Here is a 20,211-nt window from a genome sequence, read left to right as displayed (position 1 = left end):
GCAGCTCGGGCAAGCCCTGCAAAGGGAAGGGGGAGCTCCAGCGAGCCCCTGGCCATCCTGTTTTTACTTTAAAAAATATGGTCACCTGGGGGCGTGGGTGTGTGTGTCAACATCTCTACTTCTCCGCTGGAGCGGGAAAGAGAACCACTTCTTTCTCTAGCCTCTTCTCTTCCAGCCCCCTGGTGGCAGCTTGCATTACTGCACCTGACTGACAGGGTCTCCAGAGCATCTCATGCTGCCCTCCCGCCCAGAGGGTCTGTGATTAACATGTGTTAAAAAAATTAACGCATTAATTGTGCTGCGTGTTAATTGCATGCGTTAACAGCAGTTAATTGACAGCCCTAATGACTATATTTCCTCTTATCAATACAATCTCTCCTCCTCTATTACTTGCTAGTTCTGTGCTGGGCGCACACTGCCTGTACATCCTTTCACTCAGACCTTTTTCCCTGTCTTCCTATTTACAGGACCTAGCAGCTGTTGAAGACTAGCTTCCACCCCGGCCATTTCAGGATCCTACTTTCAAGATGCAGTTTCAGATACACCATGTAGCAGAAGTAATGAGCTTAAGTTGCAGGAAGAGAGATTTAGTTTGGACATTAGGAACAACTTCCTAATTGTCAGAGTGGTTAAGTACTGGAATAAATTGCCTAGGGAGGTTGTGGAATCTCCATCATTGGAGATTTTTAAGAGCAGGTTAGACGAACACCTGTCAGGGATGGTCTAAATAATACTCAGTCCTGCCATGAGTACAGGGGACTGGACTAGATGACCTCTCGAGGTCCCTTCCAGTTCTGTGATTCTATGTAAATTAGACCATTTTACACAAAATTTATTAAAGATAGCAGTGCCCAACCTTTTCAGCTTGAGGGTCAAACATTATTTTAAAAACGTTGAGAGACACAAACTACTGAGGGCCAGAGAATTGTTCCGTTCCCTTACCAATACTGAGGCATCACCAAAGGGGGAAGAAAACAATTAAAAAACCCCATGTTGGGATCCTTCCACTATGAGAAAGTCCCAAGAAAGCACAGAGCCATTTCCTATACCTCCCTCCCTGCAGTCTCTTGTGCAGAGGAGCCTGCTGAGAGCAAGGAGAGTGTGACTGAAGCCTGCAATCTGGCTGTCCCTCAGGTAGTGCCGTCATCTCTAGGGAACTGCTGTCACCTGATCACCTAATGCAAATTAGAGACAGCGAATTGGGGAGCTATAACTAGAGGTTGTTTCTCAGCTTCTCCTCCTTTTTCCTCTGTCCTTGGCTACCCTGGGTATCTAGCTGTGTAGAGGAAAGGAGCCATCCTTTGCTAGGAGCTCCCCTCTGCTTGGACACAGCAAATCAAGCTTCTGCCCTGACATCCTTGGGCCTCCCACAGCCCAACAGGGAAGCAGGACACTGAGTAGCCAGTTAGTAACTTACTTCCCTGTTTCTGCAATCCAACAGCCAGCTGGACTGCTGCTGAGCAATGGGTAGTGGAGAAAAGACAGCAGCTTCTCAGAGCTCATGCCAGAGCTGACTGTAAGGCCTTGTCTACACTACCACTTAATTCTACGTAAAAAAACCAAAACACCCTACTGAGCGACGTAACTTACATCTACTTAACACAGTGTCTACACCGCACTATGTCTGTGGGAGATGCTCTTCCATTGACATAGCTTCTGCCTGTCGTTGAGATGGTGCCAATTTAGTGCAATAGTGAAGACAAGCTCTAAGATGTAGAGCAGGCAGTGTGAGACAGCTGTAAGTGTGGTTCCTCCAACCTGCCTCTTGTAGCAGGAACCTGAGTCACAGGTTGCACATACTAAATTAAAATAATTAGTGTAAGTATTTTCTTGGAAAATATAGTACAAGCTATATAATAGAAATCATGTACTTACTGCCACTATGGTCTTGGAAAACAATCCATCACAGAGTAAGACACTAGTATTAAGTTTGAGAAAACAAGTAATCTTTGAATGACGATGCAGTATGATTCATAGGACTGAATTCCTATAGGCAGACAGTGCCTACTTTGTGTGTGCTCCATCACTGGCAGCCATGCAAAGACAACAGACAACTGCATGCATGTAAATGTTCACCTACATGCCTTAGAAAAATCAAGTCCAATTTTTTAAAACCCTTATATTTAAGTAATGCTTTACTGATATGTCTCTATTAGCATGTACCAGCAACTGACAAAATACCATTTACATAAAAGGGAAAAACTCATGAGAACTTTAAAACAGTAAGCACTGGGTTCTTTTTCTTTGCCTTTTGCTGTTTTCAGATTTTAAGGGTTCTAGCTTTTTCCCCCACAATCCTGAGACCTAGAAGCTTTTTTATTATTATTTATGAAAGCTGATATTCTTATATATCCACATGAATCCAGGAGCAGCTTTAAGGAAAACAAAATATCACAAGATCCACAATAAAATAGCAAGAGCAGGCACAATGTAGTTATTACCTGTGTGGATGCGGCTATGCCTCTCCAGCTGACTTGGCTTAGCAAAAGCCTTTTCACAAGTATCACATTTAAACACTCGTGGCTTCTGGGAACTTAGTGAAGGTCCAGCCTGATGGGTTTGCATGTGCTCCTAATCAAAATATGGAAGAGGAAATGGCTTTATAAATTCATTTTTTAAAAAACATGTTTATTTACATTTTTGGGCCAATAGCAGAGGACTTTAGTCATCAATCGAAATAACAGAGTGAAGAAGATGGAAGCTGATATATTGTTCTTTAAAAATGGCGGAGGTCATTTTCTAAATGAAATCTGAGTAATTGTTGAATGATGTAAGAAGATTTTCTTTGTCATTCCATGTAGTTTATATATTTTTGTTATCACAGTTAACAGGCTAAGCATTCATCTGGCATTTGAGAAGTCTTTTTCTCACACCCAGAAGGCATGTTTTCGAGCAAATGAGATTTTAGGCTTCAATATTTGGTTCACTGTAGTTATTAATGGTGTTTCTAATAGGTGCCTCTGAAATACACTGCAAATGGTGGAATTTTTCATTGCTTTGCGTGTTAACTGAACACTGAACATATGGGGTAATCTTGTACATATTAGACATCTAAAGCAAAATAAAGCCATCTATTTGTGTGATACTGTTCCTTGAAATTGTTTCTATGTTTTCTTTAACCAAATCCCTTTCTTCCTCACTATTTACATCTAGAGACCACAAAAAGAGTTTCTAACAGATTCAGCTTCTGGGGTTCTTGTAGTGTTCGATATAATGTCAAATTCTGTCCTCAGATACAAGCAAACAAAACTTTGTAGGACACAATCATTTGCAAGGATTCATTTTTTACATAGTGCTATTTGATCCCACATAACTCATCCTTTTAATTCTTCCCTGATGCTGTATGTGCATGGTCATGCAGGCACATTAAATAACATCAGAGATAATTAATCATTTTGCACACCTGGAAGCTCTGGTTCCTCAAATTACATAATCCACTAAATATGATGACAACTAACTCTGGCTATACAATGCTTAAGCTCCTGCCATAAAGAACAGAAAAAATCATATTCGATAATTTTGTCTCTGTTAGATAGCATCTGCAGGACTTCTGCACAATCTGGAGAATAGTCCGGTCTTCTGCAGAATTTGGAGACAGCAGAAATTTGTTGCTTAACAACAACATCTACTTTGCCATGCCCATTCCACTCGGCCACTAGATGAATGCTTCTAAAACAATAAACTTGATTCATAAAATAGGAAGAAGGATGTTGACAAATTGGAGAGGTTCAGAGAAGAGCCACAAGAATGATTAGATGTTTAGAACACATGCCTTATAGTGACACACTTAAGGGGCTCAATCAAAGAGAAGATAAAGGAGTGACTTGATTACAGTCTATATGTACCTAAATGGAGAAAAAATATTTAATAATGGTATCTTCACAGTCTGGCAGACAAAAGTATAACCCGATTCAATGGCTGGAAGTTGAAGCTAGACAAATATATAAAGCATACATTTTTAACAGTGAGAGTAACCATTGGAGCAATTTACCAAGGGTCATGATGGATTCTCCATCACTAACACTTTTAAAATCAAGATTGGATGTTTTTCTAAAATATATGCTCTGAAGATTATTTGGAGGCAGTTTGGGCCTATGTTATGGAGCAGGTCAGACTAGATGATCACAATGGTATTTTTTGGCCTTGGAATCTACAAACCTATGAAATTAACAACCCTTAATTAACACTCCTTGAAACATTCAAAACAGCTATATAACTGGACTAAACCTTAGCCAACTGGGGAGGATGGACTAGTGAAGATGCTGTTCAGCAGAAAAAAATTACATAAAACATTTTAATTTCCAGCCCATCGCATCTTAATTAGTCCCATGACTTCTGAGTAGTGAGCTATAAGAATGACTACTAAAGATATAATCTCAGGTAGTTTATCATAATGGGTTAGCCTCCCTGACAAAAACAGGCATTTGGACGCTATGTGCCATCTTTATACCTATAGAGATAGTCAGGTAGCAGTTTCACCTCTTTTCAGGTGTAGCAGGGGATTTCTACACTTAAGATGCTGATATTTACTTAACAGAATTGGATGTGATCTCTTAAAAGAATTAGTTGCTTAGAGGTGATCTAAGATTTTCTTATACTTTCCCTTGTAAGCCTTTGTACAAAGATGGTCTGGGCCACTTGCAGAACTAGGCATCTGCCCTCACACGTCTGAGATCTCTCGCTCAAAAACGTATGAGTTGGCTGTACTTCCATGGGTGAATAAATCCACTTATGGTATCCCCAAAATTTTTCTGGTTTTTATTTGGAATACTATTTTGTTCAGGGCCCATTCTGAGGTCTCTCTCCTCCAGCAGCAAACCAGGTAGCCTTTTGATGTGCAGGAATCTTATGAAAATCTATTTTACTGTATCTGCTGGACTGTTTCTAGTGTTTCATTTTCAGAGGCCAACTCCTTGCTTTTCCCTGGCTATGTAGATATACTATTGTTGTGGTGTTGCCCGACTGATTAGATGCCCCCACCCCTTTGTGTTCAAATGTTAGTTTTTCTGTTTTTAATTCCAAAGTCATGCTTAGTTTTTTTCCTGTTCTGGCCAATACCCCTGGGTTGTAAATTGTTGGACATAGGCTCACATTGGCTTTGATCACCTTGCAATATGGCCTTGCAAGAGGCAACTATGTGCATTCTTTATGTCTTCCACCAAATGGGGGGAACTCAGGACCAATTTGCCGACCACTGTTCCTCATTGTTTTACACTGAGGTCAAATACTTGGAGTGGTGTCATATACAGCCTTGCCCAGGCAGGATCCCAATACATGACACCAGTGGTAACAGACAATGTACCCTGAACTGCTGGGATTGGATCTCTTTGAATCTACATGGTTTTATCTTGGAATTTAATTCCTGGGTTAAAACAATTGTCCCAGACACATAGGGGGTATTTCTTTCCTAGGTAGCATTCTCTGAAATTCAATTCGGTATATTTCAGGTTCATAATGTAACCCTGTTCCTAGAGAACTATTTGGGTTTTCTACGTTGCTATAATGGAGATCTGACTCTTTTCAGTATGTTGTCCAGAAATAGCTGACAGATGGGTGCTTGATGACCACCTCCCTACTGGTTTTGTGACAATCTTGGGAGTTAACAGGCTAATTGTAAGTGTTCTAAACTGGAAGTGGTGTCTTATCTATACATAAACTGGAAGTAGTGTCTTATCTATACGTAAATAGAGAAACTTGCAATGGCAACAGCAAATCCAAACTTGCAGGTATATATTTACCCACTCTAACATGGTGAAATAGTCTCCTGAGGAGAACGCAGCTGTTAACATTTCCATTCTGAATCTGGATTTCTTCATATTTGTTGTGATGTTTCTGGTCTAGTTACACCCTCATTTCAGGATCTGTTTTTTTACCATGAAGTCACTGTAGAACCTTTCTGGTAATGCAACAGTTCCTTTGGCCCCAATTCAGAGAAAAAACAGGGTTTTTTTGATAGTTTGATGTTTACCAGCATTGAGAGAGGGAATGATTACAAAAAAAAGAGAGTGAAGTTTAAACTAATCGATGAGGGAACCCTCACTGCAGCACAGGATTTGTCTTGTTTGTTGAGGCTGCCAAACTGGATTGCTTCCCAGGGCTTTTACTGACACGCAGTTCTTTTTTTTGCCAGTCACCAAATGAGGAGGACCTCTAGTGTTTCTGTTCCAGGCATTTACCTCCAGTGTTTCTGCTCCAGGACCATCTTTTTATTGGTTTCCATACTTCTTTTGGAATATGTTGATGAGAACAGGGCTAAAGAACTACATCCTGTAGCTGGCATTGAACTCTTTTCCTGTGTTTCTTAGAAGAATTTGACAGGGAACTTGACAGGGTATGTCCTTCGGCCCGCACCGCTTCCAGCAGTTCCCATTAGCCTGGAGCAGCGAACCGCGGCACTGGGAGCCACGATCGGCCGAACCTGCGGACTCGGCAGGTAAAAACAAACTGGCCCGGCCCACCAGGAGTTTTCCCTGCACAAGCGGCGGAACAAGTTTGCGAACCACTGCTCTAGCAGATCAAATGTGTGCCACAGGTGCTTGCATCAAGACAGTGACAGATTCAAAATTCTGCTGCAAAGTGAGCTTTCAAAGAAGCCATTTCTGCATCTGCCTTTGAGATCAGGGTCAGATTCCCCTTCAGACCAATAGAATTTCATAAAGTCTCATTAGGTGTTTACAAATCCTCTTGGTTTTAAGTGAGACAGTGTCACTTACCTAATTATATTCTCCAGAGAATTTTGACATGGCAGGTTTGCTTACCTTTACCTGGCTGAATACCCTGCATTTCTGCACAGGGTAACAAAATAGGCAGGGGTTAATAGTCTTTCCTGCATATCGTGTTCCTTCTTTTCAAATTTTGATAAAAAAAGAGCTGTTTTTTCTAGAAATAAGCCTGATGAGTAGCGTAATCTCAAGTTTTTTGTTCTTAGATTTTTATTTCAAGGTTTCTTCCTTTTGACATTGCTCAGCTTTTTGCGAAGGTCCATGCCTTGTGTTTGAGAATGGAGTGCCTTTAAAAAAAAGTTAAGCTAGTAACAATCCAGTTTCTTTTCCTCATCTACTTCCGAGGAAAGAAAAATCTATTTAAATATGATCATCTTGACAATCTTGCATGTTTGACAGCACGTCTGCCTGTTTGCACAGGCTGGAGAGAACCCTCTTTAGTACCAACGTAGAGACTGCATGAATTTTGGTAAAGTTATCTTAAAGAAGAGCTGTTCTTGTAGAAAGGGAGGTATTGGCATTTACCTCAATCTGAAATGTAGAAAGATCATCTACATCAGAAGTACAGCAATTTTGTAGATGTAGCCTTCCTGATACCTGTAATGAATGCTCCATGCTTGCTGCTGAAAAATTCTTGCTGTGTTGGAATTTTGCTGGAATATTATTTATATGCCATGAGTTTTTTACGAAAGTCATCTGTGGACCGAGAATAAGTCTGACAAAGCTCACTGTTTGCCGAGGAAAGGAGGGAAGCTTCAGAGATGAATTTTTGCCTTTTAGGGGAGTATTTGTTTACCTAGCCACATGCAGTAGTGAAAGGGAGTGGCAAAGGAACAGCAAAGGAGCACTCTGAGAATAATAATTAGAAAACTCCAAAGTAAAATAATATTTACTCCTTCCTGTAAAGTCCAAATACTGTAAGACTGCTCACTCTTTCCAGAAATTCTGAAAAAACACTAAGACAATAGTAACAAAATAAGGAAGTTAAAAAAAGAAAACTTTGGAAAGCAGGAGCTTTCACACTTGCTATCTGCCCTGATGCAGAAGGCAGAACAACTAGAAGTCAAATGGACGTGGGTACTAAGCCACCAGTCTCACCAGTCTCCATATTCTGCAAAGAGAGGAGACTCCCAGAAGTCAGGACTAATGGAGATGGCATGCATTAGATTTGCAGAGTTAAAGTTAATTTCTGTTTCAGTACATTTCATCTACAGAGTTAAACACCATTAGAAAACTGAAATATTGAATTAATATTCTATTTGAAAATGCAAAACAATATATTTCCTCACAAATATATTTGTTTTGGTATTTTTAATAATACTAGGGCACTATTATTTAAATTCCAGAGTACTGTCTTTTATTAAGTATTTCAGTAGAGATCTGCAGTACAAAAAGATATATCTATTGCTACAGCGAGAGCGAGTGAGAGAGAGAGAGAGAGAGAGGTATTTTTGCACAAAAATGCTCATGTGATGCATGCCCTAAGGCCTAATACCAAAAAGGAAAGATTAAGCAGATGACAAGTATCTTTAATTCATTTACATGACTAAAATTCTAAAGCAAAAGAATGAGTGAACATATTAACTGGGAATTAAGTTATTACCAAGTACCTTGAGATGTGTTGCCCGTTTGAAGGCTTTATTGCAAACATGGCACACATGAATTCTCTCCTTGCCATGAACCTCTTTACTGTGGTGCATTAACATCGTGGCTGAAGAAAAGGTCTCATTACATTCAAAACATTGGTGTACACGGCCCTCTTTTTCTACTTGACTGCCCTTAGTCAGGTTAGAAGAAACCTCAGCCACCTGTAACAATTTATAAAACATGATTATACATTCAAAATTGGAGGATGACACTCTCAAAAACCAACAGATTTTTTCCCATAGGTCTGGCTTGCATGATTTACAGAAGAAATAACTAATTGTGTGAGTTAATAACTAATTGTGTAATTGTGAGTTAAATAACTAATTGTGTAATTTAGTGAGAGTGATTTTTTTCCCCTCACTATGTAATACACGAGGAGTTTCTGCAAGAGACGAATGCTCTTTGTAAAAAGAACTGGAAGAAAAGAGTGATAATATATTTAGTGTGACTGTATTTGTGATGTAACCATTTTCTAAAGTGCAATATGATCCACTAAAACAAGTTATAGGGCTAGCATTTACATGTGTTAGCTTGTTGGTTTTACAGATCATGAGCCAGAGATACTTGTACCAGATGGAGCTTCATTTCAATATATCTGTAAGTTAGTGCACATAATTAAAATGGATAGACAAAAAACCAAAGACCTTCATCTCAAAGCATAGCTAGAAATACTGTTCTTCCATCTCACTAGATAGAATGTACTTTTAATAAAGCATTTGAACTGGTAATATAAAAAGCTCTTAACCAGCTCAATGGCTATGAGCAATCGGGGTGATAAGAGGGAATGACTCTGTCATACTTCAAAATAAGGAGAGTAAGGCCTCACTTAGAAGAATTCAGTAAAAAGGCATTTATGTAATAGAAATGGAATTTTAACCTTGACCAATACATACCTTTATGTTCTGGAAAAGAAAGAACACTGGTGGTTAGATATTTTGTGTACATTCAATGGCAATTCTGAGAATACATGTGTATCAGATGCGAGAAGGTGCATAAAGTTCTGGTGTAGTCCGTTTCTGTTTTTTCTTTAGCAAAGGCCACTTACACTTTTTACCAAACAAAATTCACAATTTTTTAAAGGATTTGGAAATGAGGGAGCGACATGCCTATAAACCTGTAGATTGTGCAAGTGACAGGATCTTTTCCATTTCTTTTATTTCTTCAGCACAAGTAAAATTTTCAAATGTTTTAGTGACTTAGAAGTCAAAAGCCCATTTTCAAAAGGGATTTAGGCACTACAGGTGAAATGGTTAAAAGTGCCTATGTCCAATTAAAATTCAATTGGATTTAGATGCCTAAGTTACTTAGGCATTTTAAAAAATTTCACCCCACATCGTTTTTTAAGGAAATAACTTGAGGCTGCTTGAGAGCTTATTTAAAAATTCAGTAATTTCTAGAATGAGATAAACAACTCAAACATGACAGCACACATTAATGTACATGAAATTACTGAGGGTAGTCATGACTAAAGAAGATGTATAGAATTTCAATAAGAACTAAACTAGAAAACAGAAATGGTAGATTAAGTTTACTAAAGTCAAGTGCAATGTAAAGCACATTGAAAAGAAAAGTTTAAACTGCAAATTTATGCACTAATGGGTCCTAAATTAGCTGTAACCTCTCAAACAAAGACTGAAGTGTGGGCAGCAAAACCAAGATGTCAGCAATGGTTAAATAAAAACAAACATGATGCTACTGTAACCTGTATGAACAGGGAAAGTAGAGAAGAGTATTATACACAATAGGTAAATTGCTGTTACTCTTGTAAAAAGAAATGGAGTACTTGTGGCACCTTAGAGACTAACCAATTTATTTGAGCATGAGGCCACAAGTACTCCATTTCTTTTTGCGAATACAGACTAACACGGCTGTTACTCTGAAACCTGTTACTCTTGTGTTCATATTGGTCACCTCATGGTAAGAGAAAAGGGCAATGAAAGTTATTTGACACACTGAGATGGTGGAAATCATGCATATATCAAAAAGGCTAGGATTAGTTTGAAAAAAGAAAAGAAAAAGGAGATATAAATATTTGTATTTTTAAAGTATTTTTAAAAATTCTGTTTTAAAAATATTTCCATTTTTAAAACAGAATTTTGGACACTACAAATATTCAAAAGCAAATTTAAACCGTAACTTATGCACCTTGTAGCAGTGATTAGGCATGGAGCTGCAGAAACTGCATGCATAAATTACGTTTTTTGTCATTTGCAATATTAAAAATCTAAATCTATATGAATTCTAAGACAAAAGCAATGGCAAGATGGAAGTTATGGATGAGAATTCATAATAGTTATTCATAGTCAGTACATTACAGGGATGATGTAATTCTCCCAAAACCGATCATTATAAAGCCAAGAAATTAAGAGTTAAGGTTAAACTTAATGTTATGAATTGGCAATGCACAGACAGGGATACTAAACCTTTACTTGCCCTGTACTGATGCCATACAATTATCACACTATTATGAGTATGGTGTTTTCATGGCTGTGGTTCCACATATGATTAAATTAATTTTCAAAGATTATATTTTTTCTTTTTTCCCACACCTTATGGTAATTTGATACAGAATTGATAGAAAACTTGCGATTAATCTTTTAAAAATTATTCAAATGTAATCCATGCACAAGATTTAAGCAAGTTTCAACTATATGGGAAAGTCTGCATTATTCTGTTATTAAAATCACAGAGGAGGTTGGAGGGGGAAGATCTGGGAGGCGGAACAGGTTGGAGTACCAACTTTATTTAAGGACCCATTTTAAAGCCTGTACTAGTTAACAGATTTACTTGGAAATTCTCATAAAATGTATTCTATACTCAAAAAGTGCTATACTTATCATGAAGATATCAGATATTTTTTCATAGTTAACAAAGACCCTGAATCCCTGCTTTAAGTGCAAAATCAATCCAGTCTTAACTGTAAAGCTAGAGCCTCTGTAATAAGCTACTTTAAGACAAAGTTAAAAAATTATATGAAACTCTCTGCTTCAGGACAAACGGATCATTTTTATATCTGAGTAAAGTCATGTTTTTATACATAAGAGTACACAAATAAACTACATCTACCTGATATGTTATTTCATCAGAGTTTGTAGATGTTGAATGTGGAGTATGGCTCACCAGTATGACTTGTTGTGAGCCTGAACCGCTTTGGCTGGAGAGACTAGAATCTGTGAGTAAAGCGGGGAACTGCTGACCCTATCAAAATAAAATTATTTAAGTGATTGTATTTACAAGCACAGTCAACTGTCATAATTAACCAGTAAATCCTAAAAGAATTATAAAATGGGGTTAAATAGAAACTCATTTTATCACTCAAGACTACTCTTTAAAAAGATTACTTCAAACATCGGTCTGAACAAATCACTTTAAAACAAAAAAACCAACCAACCAAACAAACAAAAACCCTAGCACTTTCAGGCCAATGGGGGTTAAAAATATATCCAAATAAGCACATCAACTGTGCTAAATCCACATATTTTGAAGTATCACATTATCTGAAATTAAACTACATAATGTATTACTGCCAACTCCATAGAGCAGGAAGTCACCACACCAATGGTATAATACATTATATCATTATATATTTTGACCTACCATTTGCATGGTATATCATGACAGATATACCTTGTATAAGGTGTTTGGGAAGCCCACCATTTTTATTTTTCCAACTCAAGATAAATGTTTTTAATGCAAAGCTGAAGAGATCGGGGATAACTGGGAACGTAGTTACCTCCACAGACTGTATGTGTAAATATATACACACACACACACACACACACACACACACACCCCCTAATCCACAGAAAATAAATAAGCAAACAACTTAGTCCTAGTTCAGCAAAGATAGAAGCCAGCAGTGATTTTCACATATTAAGATTGAAGGGAAATGTCACAGAGGATCTGACTGTACATTTGGCCTATGTACAACACCTAAATGTAGTCAGTGATATTAACGTCTAACTTTCAAGGACAACAAATGTAATTCAGCTAAAAATTATATTAAGAGTTAAGTTATTGCTGAACGTGCAAATGGTTTTGCTTTGCTACCAACCACTGAAGTCCTTTTTCATGTGAAGCAATAGGGATTTTTTCTTCATACTACTTGCCAATGCACCTTTAGCTCTACTGACGTACTGGAAAGGTTCCTAAACAGTGGCTCATGAACCACGGCAGATAGTGTTGGAGAGCTAAGTGGTCACACGGTGCTGGCTTGCGTTATTTTTTTTCAGCTGCTAACTTATTTTAAAAAGACAGTTACCAACTATAATATATACTCTCCTATTATTTTCCACAAAAGAAACAGCTGTATTGCCACAGAAATTATGTGGTCACAAATGGATGGACATCAGGTTCACAAGACAACATACTAAAGTCTGGTCCATGCTACAAAATATTTTGGAGGCCTGGACCTAAAGTCACTGATTACTATGCACCAGCATTTTCAAGATGAAAAATAAATATCTTATTTAAGTCTCTATAGGTTTATTCACATTCACAAATACTTGCTCCTAGAGGAAGGTACCACTGTCAACCTTTATATAATGTGTCTTCCTTCACTATCTCACACTGGTGTTTCTCCTGTTAATTTTCCTAACCGGACATGAAATGGAAGAGGTCACTGGGATTTACTGTTAAAATTTCTAAAATGTGTTCTTGTATTGTGACTAATTTGTCTAATTTTGATTAAGTAGAAATCACTATTACAAACCCAGTGAACTTTCTCTTGTACTGCAGTATTACAGAGTAGACAGGAGCAAGGAGCAGAGTTACATATCCTACAACACATGGAAAGAACAGTTTCTTGCCTTACAGCAACTGTGACTCTTTGACACGATGTACACAGTGTCAATCTCACTGTAGGAGGCACGCACCTGACACACACAAGACCAGATTATACTGGATATGAGGGTTGCATAGGAATCCTTGTGCTCCCATCTGAGGGATAAATGGTGGAGGGGTCATGACACTTCCTCAGTTCCCTTGCAACTCAAAGCCCACATTGCAGACTACTCCAAAAAATGGGGATGGAGGGTTGATCACGGAACCACACTGACTACAGCATCTCAAAGAACCCCAGTTACTGTAAGGTAGGTAGCCATTCTTTTCTCTTCATGTACAATGTGTGTCAGTGCAGATCCCACTATAAGTGACTAGCAAGCAGTCTCCCCTTCAGATGGTGGGATTAAGAAGCCACAGCTGTACAATCAAAAGCTATGTCTACACTTACGATCCTGTGTAAAGAAGACACTTTACACTCCCACCTAGCATGGGTATAAGTATCATCATAGTTGACAAGGCACGGCTTAGGTGAGCAGAGTGCCCTACCTATACAGCCAAGATGTATAGCCTACAACTCTCAACGTGCCAAAGCAATGCTTCCCATGTCTGCACTGCTATTTTTAGGGTCCCTTTGCCTCAGCTTTTCCCCACCACAGTGAAAGGCTATGACAGCGGGGAGGTACCAGGGAACAGCTCAGACAACTATCTGCTGCTGGAGCCTTTCACTGTCACGTGTAGCTATACCCTGCAGTGTCAGGTGTGAACACAGCCTGCCTTTCACTGAAGCATGTAGCTACACATGTAGTACCTGTATTCTACACACTTCCCTAAGTGTAGATATAGCCGAAGATTGCAATCCCACTTTTGGTGTCTCCCCTGGCTATCCTGTCAGGTGCATATTTTTAAAAAGATCAAAATCTCTGAGCTCAGCACATTTCTGAAGCAGGCCAACGAGGTTGCCTGTGCTCTGTTCATCAGCGCTCCTTGCTGTTTAGCAAGACACGCTCATTGACTAGCTGGTAACAAATGGTAATGTACTCTGTGATCTGCTTTGAGAGTCTCTGGGAAGATATTGCTTGGCGTTTACATACAGCTGATAAAGCCACAAAGAGAGAGACAGTGAGTTTGAAGGGCTTTGTTCTTCTAAATAGTAAAGTAGGGCTCTGGAGACATCCAGAGTGTGAAATTTCTTTTCTCCTGGAGAAAACAAGTGTGATTTTGAGAAGAAGACTGCCAAGATGAGTGACTGATTCTGATGGAATTCTGAGACCACCTAGAGGATGAACTTGGGGAGGGGACTCATCATCACCACCTTATCCCTGTTAAAACAATGTGTATGGTGTCCAGCCATAAGGGTTTAGATCTTGCTGACTTACCATACCAACCTGATAGCAACTAAGAAGACTGTCTTGATGGTAGGTGGTATAACGAACATTTTGATGAAGGGTCAAAGGAAGGTTTCATGAGCCAGAGGAGGGCAAAAAGAGGAGTCAGGTCTCTAACTGGATGTCAGGCACAAAGGAAGCCCTTAATAAATCTCACCACTGTACAGTGTGAAAAACTGCAGCATACAGTCCAGAATCTGGAATCAGGTTTTCAACAAGATTTACATTACTTTGGGCTGCCTATATGGAAAAAAAAAATCACCATTTGAAAAAAAAGTTCTGCTAGTTTTCCTGCTCTGCATAAGAACCTCTTGCACCTGCCACAATCTGTGTCATGAATGCTCATCCACCCCAGTATCCAAGACAGCTGTGTGCAGCAAGTGCAAGTACAGGTGCAGTATCTGTCCAGAGTTCTGAGACACTATGCCTGGGCAAAGAAGGGACGCATATCGGAGGTTGGCTGGACATCTATAATAGGTCTGACAGACAAAACTGTCCCTGCCAGTTGGGGGCTATCATGGTAATGGTAGCCTTGTCCTCTCTGATCTTGGATATTATCCTGGGGATCGGTTGGAAGGCATAAAAGAGACTGTGAGACCACCAAAGAAAAAAAGCATCCAGCAGAGACACTAGGTATATGCCTCCGTTGGAGTAGAAAACCTTGCATTTGGCACTCTCTATTGTGGCAAAAATAAATCTATGGCTTATTTGGATGGGTCCCCCATCATCAGAATATTGGGTCTAGGATGGATTCCACAGCAGTCATTCATGGTTAGTTACCACATTTCTGCTCAAGAAGTCTGTAAGGTCATGGTTGACTTCTGGAAGAAGAAAGTCTGGTGGAAAATCATCCCGCACTGGTAACACTATTCACCAAATTTGATGGATTCCAGATAAAGTGAGGACCATCTGGTACCCCGCTTGCTGATACAGTGTATCACCATCATACTGTCCATCACAGTTTGCACTATATTGTTTCACAGACATTGCACAAATGCTATGCAGGCCAAGCTGGTGGCCCTCATCTTGACAACGCGTAACTGGAGACCACACTCCTTGTATTTGGAGTTGATTCAGGTGGGCACCCCAACTTGTCCCTGCTTCATCTGTAATAAGCTTCACTGTTAGCAAGGGAATCGAGGACGAGACCCACCTTTCCTCATATCAAGAGGTTTAGTCACTCGGTAAGTACTCACAAAACTTGGGACGGGACAGTGACCAACAGGTTCATATTGTGTTTGGATGGGGAATATGCAGTCCTTAGCCCGTGCTGTAATGGCCACAGGTGAAGTCAGGAAAGCAATATCACGTAAGTACATGCATGTATGTGTTCTAATAATCCCAGGCATATGCAAAAGTTCATGGGTAGTCTCATCCTTATGTCACATACAAGCAACTGAAGGGATCTCAATTTGTCTTTTGACATGTATGCTTATGATATCTGTGACTTGAGCAGAGTTCCTCTGAATTCTACATTCTTAGAGGGCATGAAAGATGATTTTTCATAGCTCACCAGGAGCCCTAACTGAAAGAACTGGAGGAGAACTTGATCTAGGGCTGTCTTGTCTCATCCCGGAACTTGCCCCTGAACAGCCAGTCATCTAGGTATAGACAGACATGATGTCACTGTTTCCCTACAAGTGACACTACCATGGCCAAGCACTAAGTGAATATTCTTGGTGTCATGGAGAATCGAAAGGGTAGAAAGTTGCATTGAAAATGGTTGAGTCCTACTATAAATTTGAGGTTCTCCCAGTGAGGGAGGTGGAGAGCTATGTGGAAGGAGGCATCCTGCAAGTCATGAGATATGAACCAGTCTTGAGCTGGGAGCAATGGAATGATAGAAGCAAAGTGTTACTATCCTAAATCTGAGGCGGCATATGTATTTGTTTAGTTTCCTCCGGTCTAAAGACAGGGATAAAGGATAAAGACGGGGAGTAAAAGCCTCTTCCTCTGTAGTCCTGAGGCACCTCTGATATGGCTCCGAGGTAGAGAAAGAAGGCCAATTCTGTTTGTAAAGGGCTCTTGTGAAAAGGTCCCTGAAAAGGGGCATGGAAGAGGAAACAGGGGAGGGAAAGGAACTGGATAGTATAACCTTGAGTTACGATGTCCAGCACCCAATTTATCAGTGGTAATATCCGATCAATGCCCATTGGAATAAGGTTAGACAGTTTCCAAAAAAGGGCTCCATGGACCTGTCCTGGTGCAACTCTCGTCTGAGTAGTCACATCTGCTGCCATTATGTGTGGACAGAGTTCATGAAAAATGATGTCCTCTACTGTACCTCATCAGCTTCTTGGAATGGTATTTCGGCTGCCTACAGTAGGACAGCGTGTGCTGTCTTTGCTGGCGCAAAAGAGAGCTCAGTCACACTGGAGTCCTTGAGCAAGCATAAAGGCAGTGTCAGTTTTCTCTCTGATACTTCAAATGGCAGATCCTCAACCATAGTTTGTACTCCATGAAGAAGGCACACAGCCTGGAGCCAACATGCCTTCCACATTGGCAACACTTAGGCCATGTACCTAGTTGCAGTGCCTGCTCTGACCATAGCTGCTTATAAGGTTATTTTGGCCACCAGCTGAGTTTTCTTTTATGATGTCCCTGAGCTCCTCTCTGCTCTCACAACATTCACTCTGCCCCAAGTTAAAAAGTCACATTTGGCTTGGAAACCCTGATAGCCACTTACAATTGAAACAATGCACAGAGTAGGATTTTCCCCCAAACAAATCCAGTCTTTATCTTTTGGCACATTCTTGGCCGAACAAGACTTCTCTTGGACAGTTGAGATCACTAAAGATCCAGCGACTGTGGCTGAGGCAAGGATGCTGCTGGAGAAGGAAATCTTTTCCTCTTCCAAGACTGAAACAAGGGGCTTGGAAGGTAGAGACCTGGCAAGATGGACCGTACAGCACACGGGCCAAGGAGGCATCCCATATGCATCCATGTGGCTGGTAAGTTGCTGATTGGACCAATGCCAGTCCTGGCAGGCCAAAGGCTCTGATGAATTCCTTGGGTTTCTTGCTGGCACCACTCATGGATCACATGGGAGGGACAGCTCCCTGCTAGTACCACCTCATCACCAGGATGCAAGCTGTCTCTCTCTTTCATGGGTGGCACTGATGGGTAGGGAGCCATAAGTGCTGGGGCCTTGTTGGCCCTGTTGGATACTGCAGTGCTGATGTATGTCCTGGGTGTGGTCCACGATAGTTCACCCAATGCCAGAGTTGATGATAGTACAGGTGCTTTTGGTACTAAATGTAGTCTGCTGCCCTGCAATCTACTCCTTTTCACTCATTTTTCATGTTGGATAAGGTTTATCCTCTTGCCTTCCGGTCTCTTTCTGCATGAGAAGACACTGAGCTTTTCCTCAAACTCCTGTCCCAGTGTTCTGGGTGGCCTGTTTTAGTGTCCTGTTTCAATGTCTGTGGTGGGGAGCATGGATCACCTTTCATGTTGCACTCCCCATCAGTTTCCAGTCCAGGCTGGGGAAGCTAATGATCCAACTAGCAGACCAAATTCAGTGATGAATCCTGGCCATATGCCACCTGAGGCTCGCTGTGTATACACTAAGAAGAACGTCTATGACGTTGACTAATTTATGCTGGCTATCATACATATATATAAAGCATTAAGTATCCACATTAAGTATTAATATAGCAGTTATAAATCCCAAATTAGTCTGTACCTTTGAAATAATCCTGTTCACCTATGTGAAATATCCCATACCACCTTGCATTAACTTTGGCTTAGAGTAGATAGGAATATTGTCAGTATCAGGACATATAATTGTTTCCTTATAGAAACAGAAAGGCAGTTACCCTCACAAACCTATTTATCCTAGTACAGGTTTAGGAGGTGTCTTCAGATCCCTTAGTACCTGGAATGCATTTACCCATACTAAAGATAAGGGTCCATCATGACCTAGAATTCACAGTGTGTTCAGAACAAAGATAAGGGGCACACCAGAAAAACAAGATAAAAAGCTAATTAGTTGAACCTAGTTTCAAATGAGGAATATGGTTTCTTTTAAGATTGCTTCAGGAGTAGAACTTTGGAGAACACACCTTCTGTAATAAGGTGAACGTAACACTGCTCTGCAGGATGGCTCTTTTGAAGATTGGTGTTATATAGAACCTTTTTCCTATATCATATTAATAAACTTGACTGACATTGGTTATTTACTCTCTTGACCAACTGACCATACAATTTATCAAAAATGGCATCATCTTTAATGTCAAAAGTTTTGATAGGTTCAATGCTGCAGTTGGTGATAGTGTACATCAGAGGTGGGCAAACTATGGCCCATGGGCCACATCCGGCCCTCTGGACCCTCCTGCCCGGTCCCTGAGCTCCTGGCCTTGGAGGCTGGCACCCAGCCCCTCCCCTGCTGTTCCCCCTCCCACACAGCCTCAGTTCACTGTGTCGCTGGCGCAACGCTCTGGGCAGCGGGACTGCGAGCTCTTGCTGGGCAGCACAGCTGCAGAGCCGCAACCTGACCCGGTGCTCTGTGCTGTGCGGTGGTGTAGCTGGCTCCAGCCGGGCGGCATGGCTACCTGTCCTGGTGCTCTGGGCGGCACGGCTGTAACACCACCAGCCACTGGTGCTCCAGGCAGTGCAGTAAGGGGCCAGGGAGCAGGCGGGGGGTTGGATAGAAGGCACGGGAGTTCGGGGTGGTGATCAGGGGGCGGGGGTTTGGATAGGAGTCAGGATAGTCAGAGGGCGGGGAAAAGGGGGTTGAATGGGAGCAGGACTCCCGGGGGTGGGGGGGGGGCAGTCAGGAAGAAGAGAGGGGGTTGGATGGGGCGGCGGGGAGCAGTCAGGGGCAGGGGTTCCGGGGGCGTCAGGGAGAAAGGGTGGTTGGATGGGGCAGGGCTCCCGGGGGAGAAGTCAGGAATGAGAGGAGGGGTTGAATGGGGCGGCGGGGGGCAGTCAGGGGACAGCAAGAGGTGGATGGGGCAGGAGTCCTGGGGGGGCCATCAGGGGGTGAGAAGCAGGTGGGGTGGATAGGGAGCGGGGGCCAAGCCACGCCTGGCTGTTTGGGGAGACACAGCCTCCCGTAACCGGCCCTCCATACAATTTTGGAAACCCAATGTGGTCCTCAGGCCAAAAAGTTTGCCCGCCCCTGGTGTCGATATTAATGCCAGTGCCAGTTGTTTTCTTGATGCAGTCTTCTTTGCTGTGGTCTTGGCATTACCTGCCTGCTTAATGGGTGCTGGATGGTGCAAATTTGAGCAGTATGGGGATACTAGAGCCTAGATCTTCTGGGTCTCACGTCACTCTCAGACTGTTCCAAGAGATGGAGCTTCAGTCTCGCTTCTCTTGACCTTTAAGATGAGTAGAGAATGAAAGGCAAACCGAGCACCTGCTGCTTGGATGAATTATACACCCCAAAACCAGGCAACTGCTGTGTCCGTCTTTAAGAAAAATTAGTCTGTCAAAGAATGGACAAGGCTTGAAGGTTTTGACTCCACCATCTTGAGATCTTTCTATAAAGGGGTATGTCCTGAGGGGGGAGGGCGAATGGGGAGAGAGTGTTGTATAAAGGGATCAAATCAAAGAAATTCAATCTGGACAGGGATTATGCAGTTGAAAATTAAAGAACTAAAAGCTGTTCTAAAGATTGGTTCCATTTTGCTGCCACTGACAGTAAGAGGAAACTTGGGGAGGATCACGGG

At 41.2% G+C, this 20,211-nt stretch overlaps 1 protein-coding gene across 7 annotated transcripts in view; it reads right to left on the bottom strand.

The window, feature by feature from the left end:
- ZNF236 (zinc finger protein 236) overlaps window positions 1–20,211 on the bottom strand; it is a 181,759-nt gene that overhangs the window by 16,647 nt on the left and 144,901 nt on the right. For 6 of the 7 annotated variants that reach the window (XM_077810525.1, XM_077810520.1, XM_077810524.1 and 3 more), the window contains 3 exons: window positions 11,436–11,567; window positions 8,333–8,530; window positions 2,442–2,571 (listed from right to left, as the gene is read on the bottom strand). In XM_077810525.1, the coding sequence (XP_077666651.1) occupies window positions 2,442–2,571; window positions 8,333–8,530; window positions 11,436–11,567 (460 nt within the window). The remainder of the gene's footprint in view (window positions 1–2,441; window positions 2,572–8,332; window positions 8,531–11,435; window positions 11,568–20,211) is intronic. The other variant, XM_077810523.1, reaches the window with a different exon arrangement.

The sequence above is a fragment of the Eretmochelys imbricata genome, chromosome 2, assembly GCF_965152235.1.
Source record: "Eretmochelys imbricata isolate rEreImb1 chromosome 2, rEreImb1.hap1, whole genome shotgun sequence".
In the NCBI taxonomy this organism is placed as follows: Eukaryota; Metazoa; Chordata; order Testudines; family Cheloniidae; genus Eretmochelys; species Eretmochelys imbricata.
Note: the sequence above shows the minus strand (reverse complement) of the source record. Positions and strands in the feature narration are given on the sequence as shown.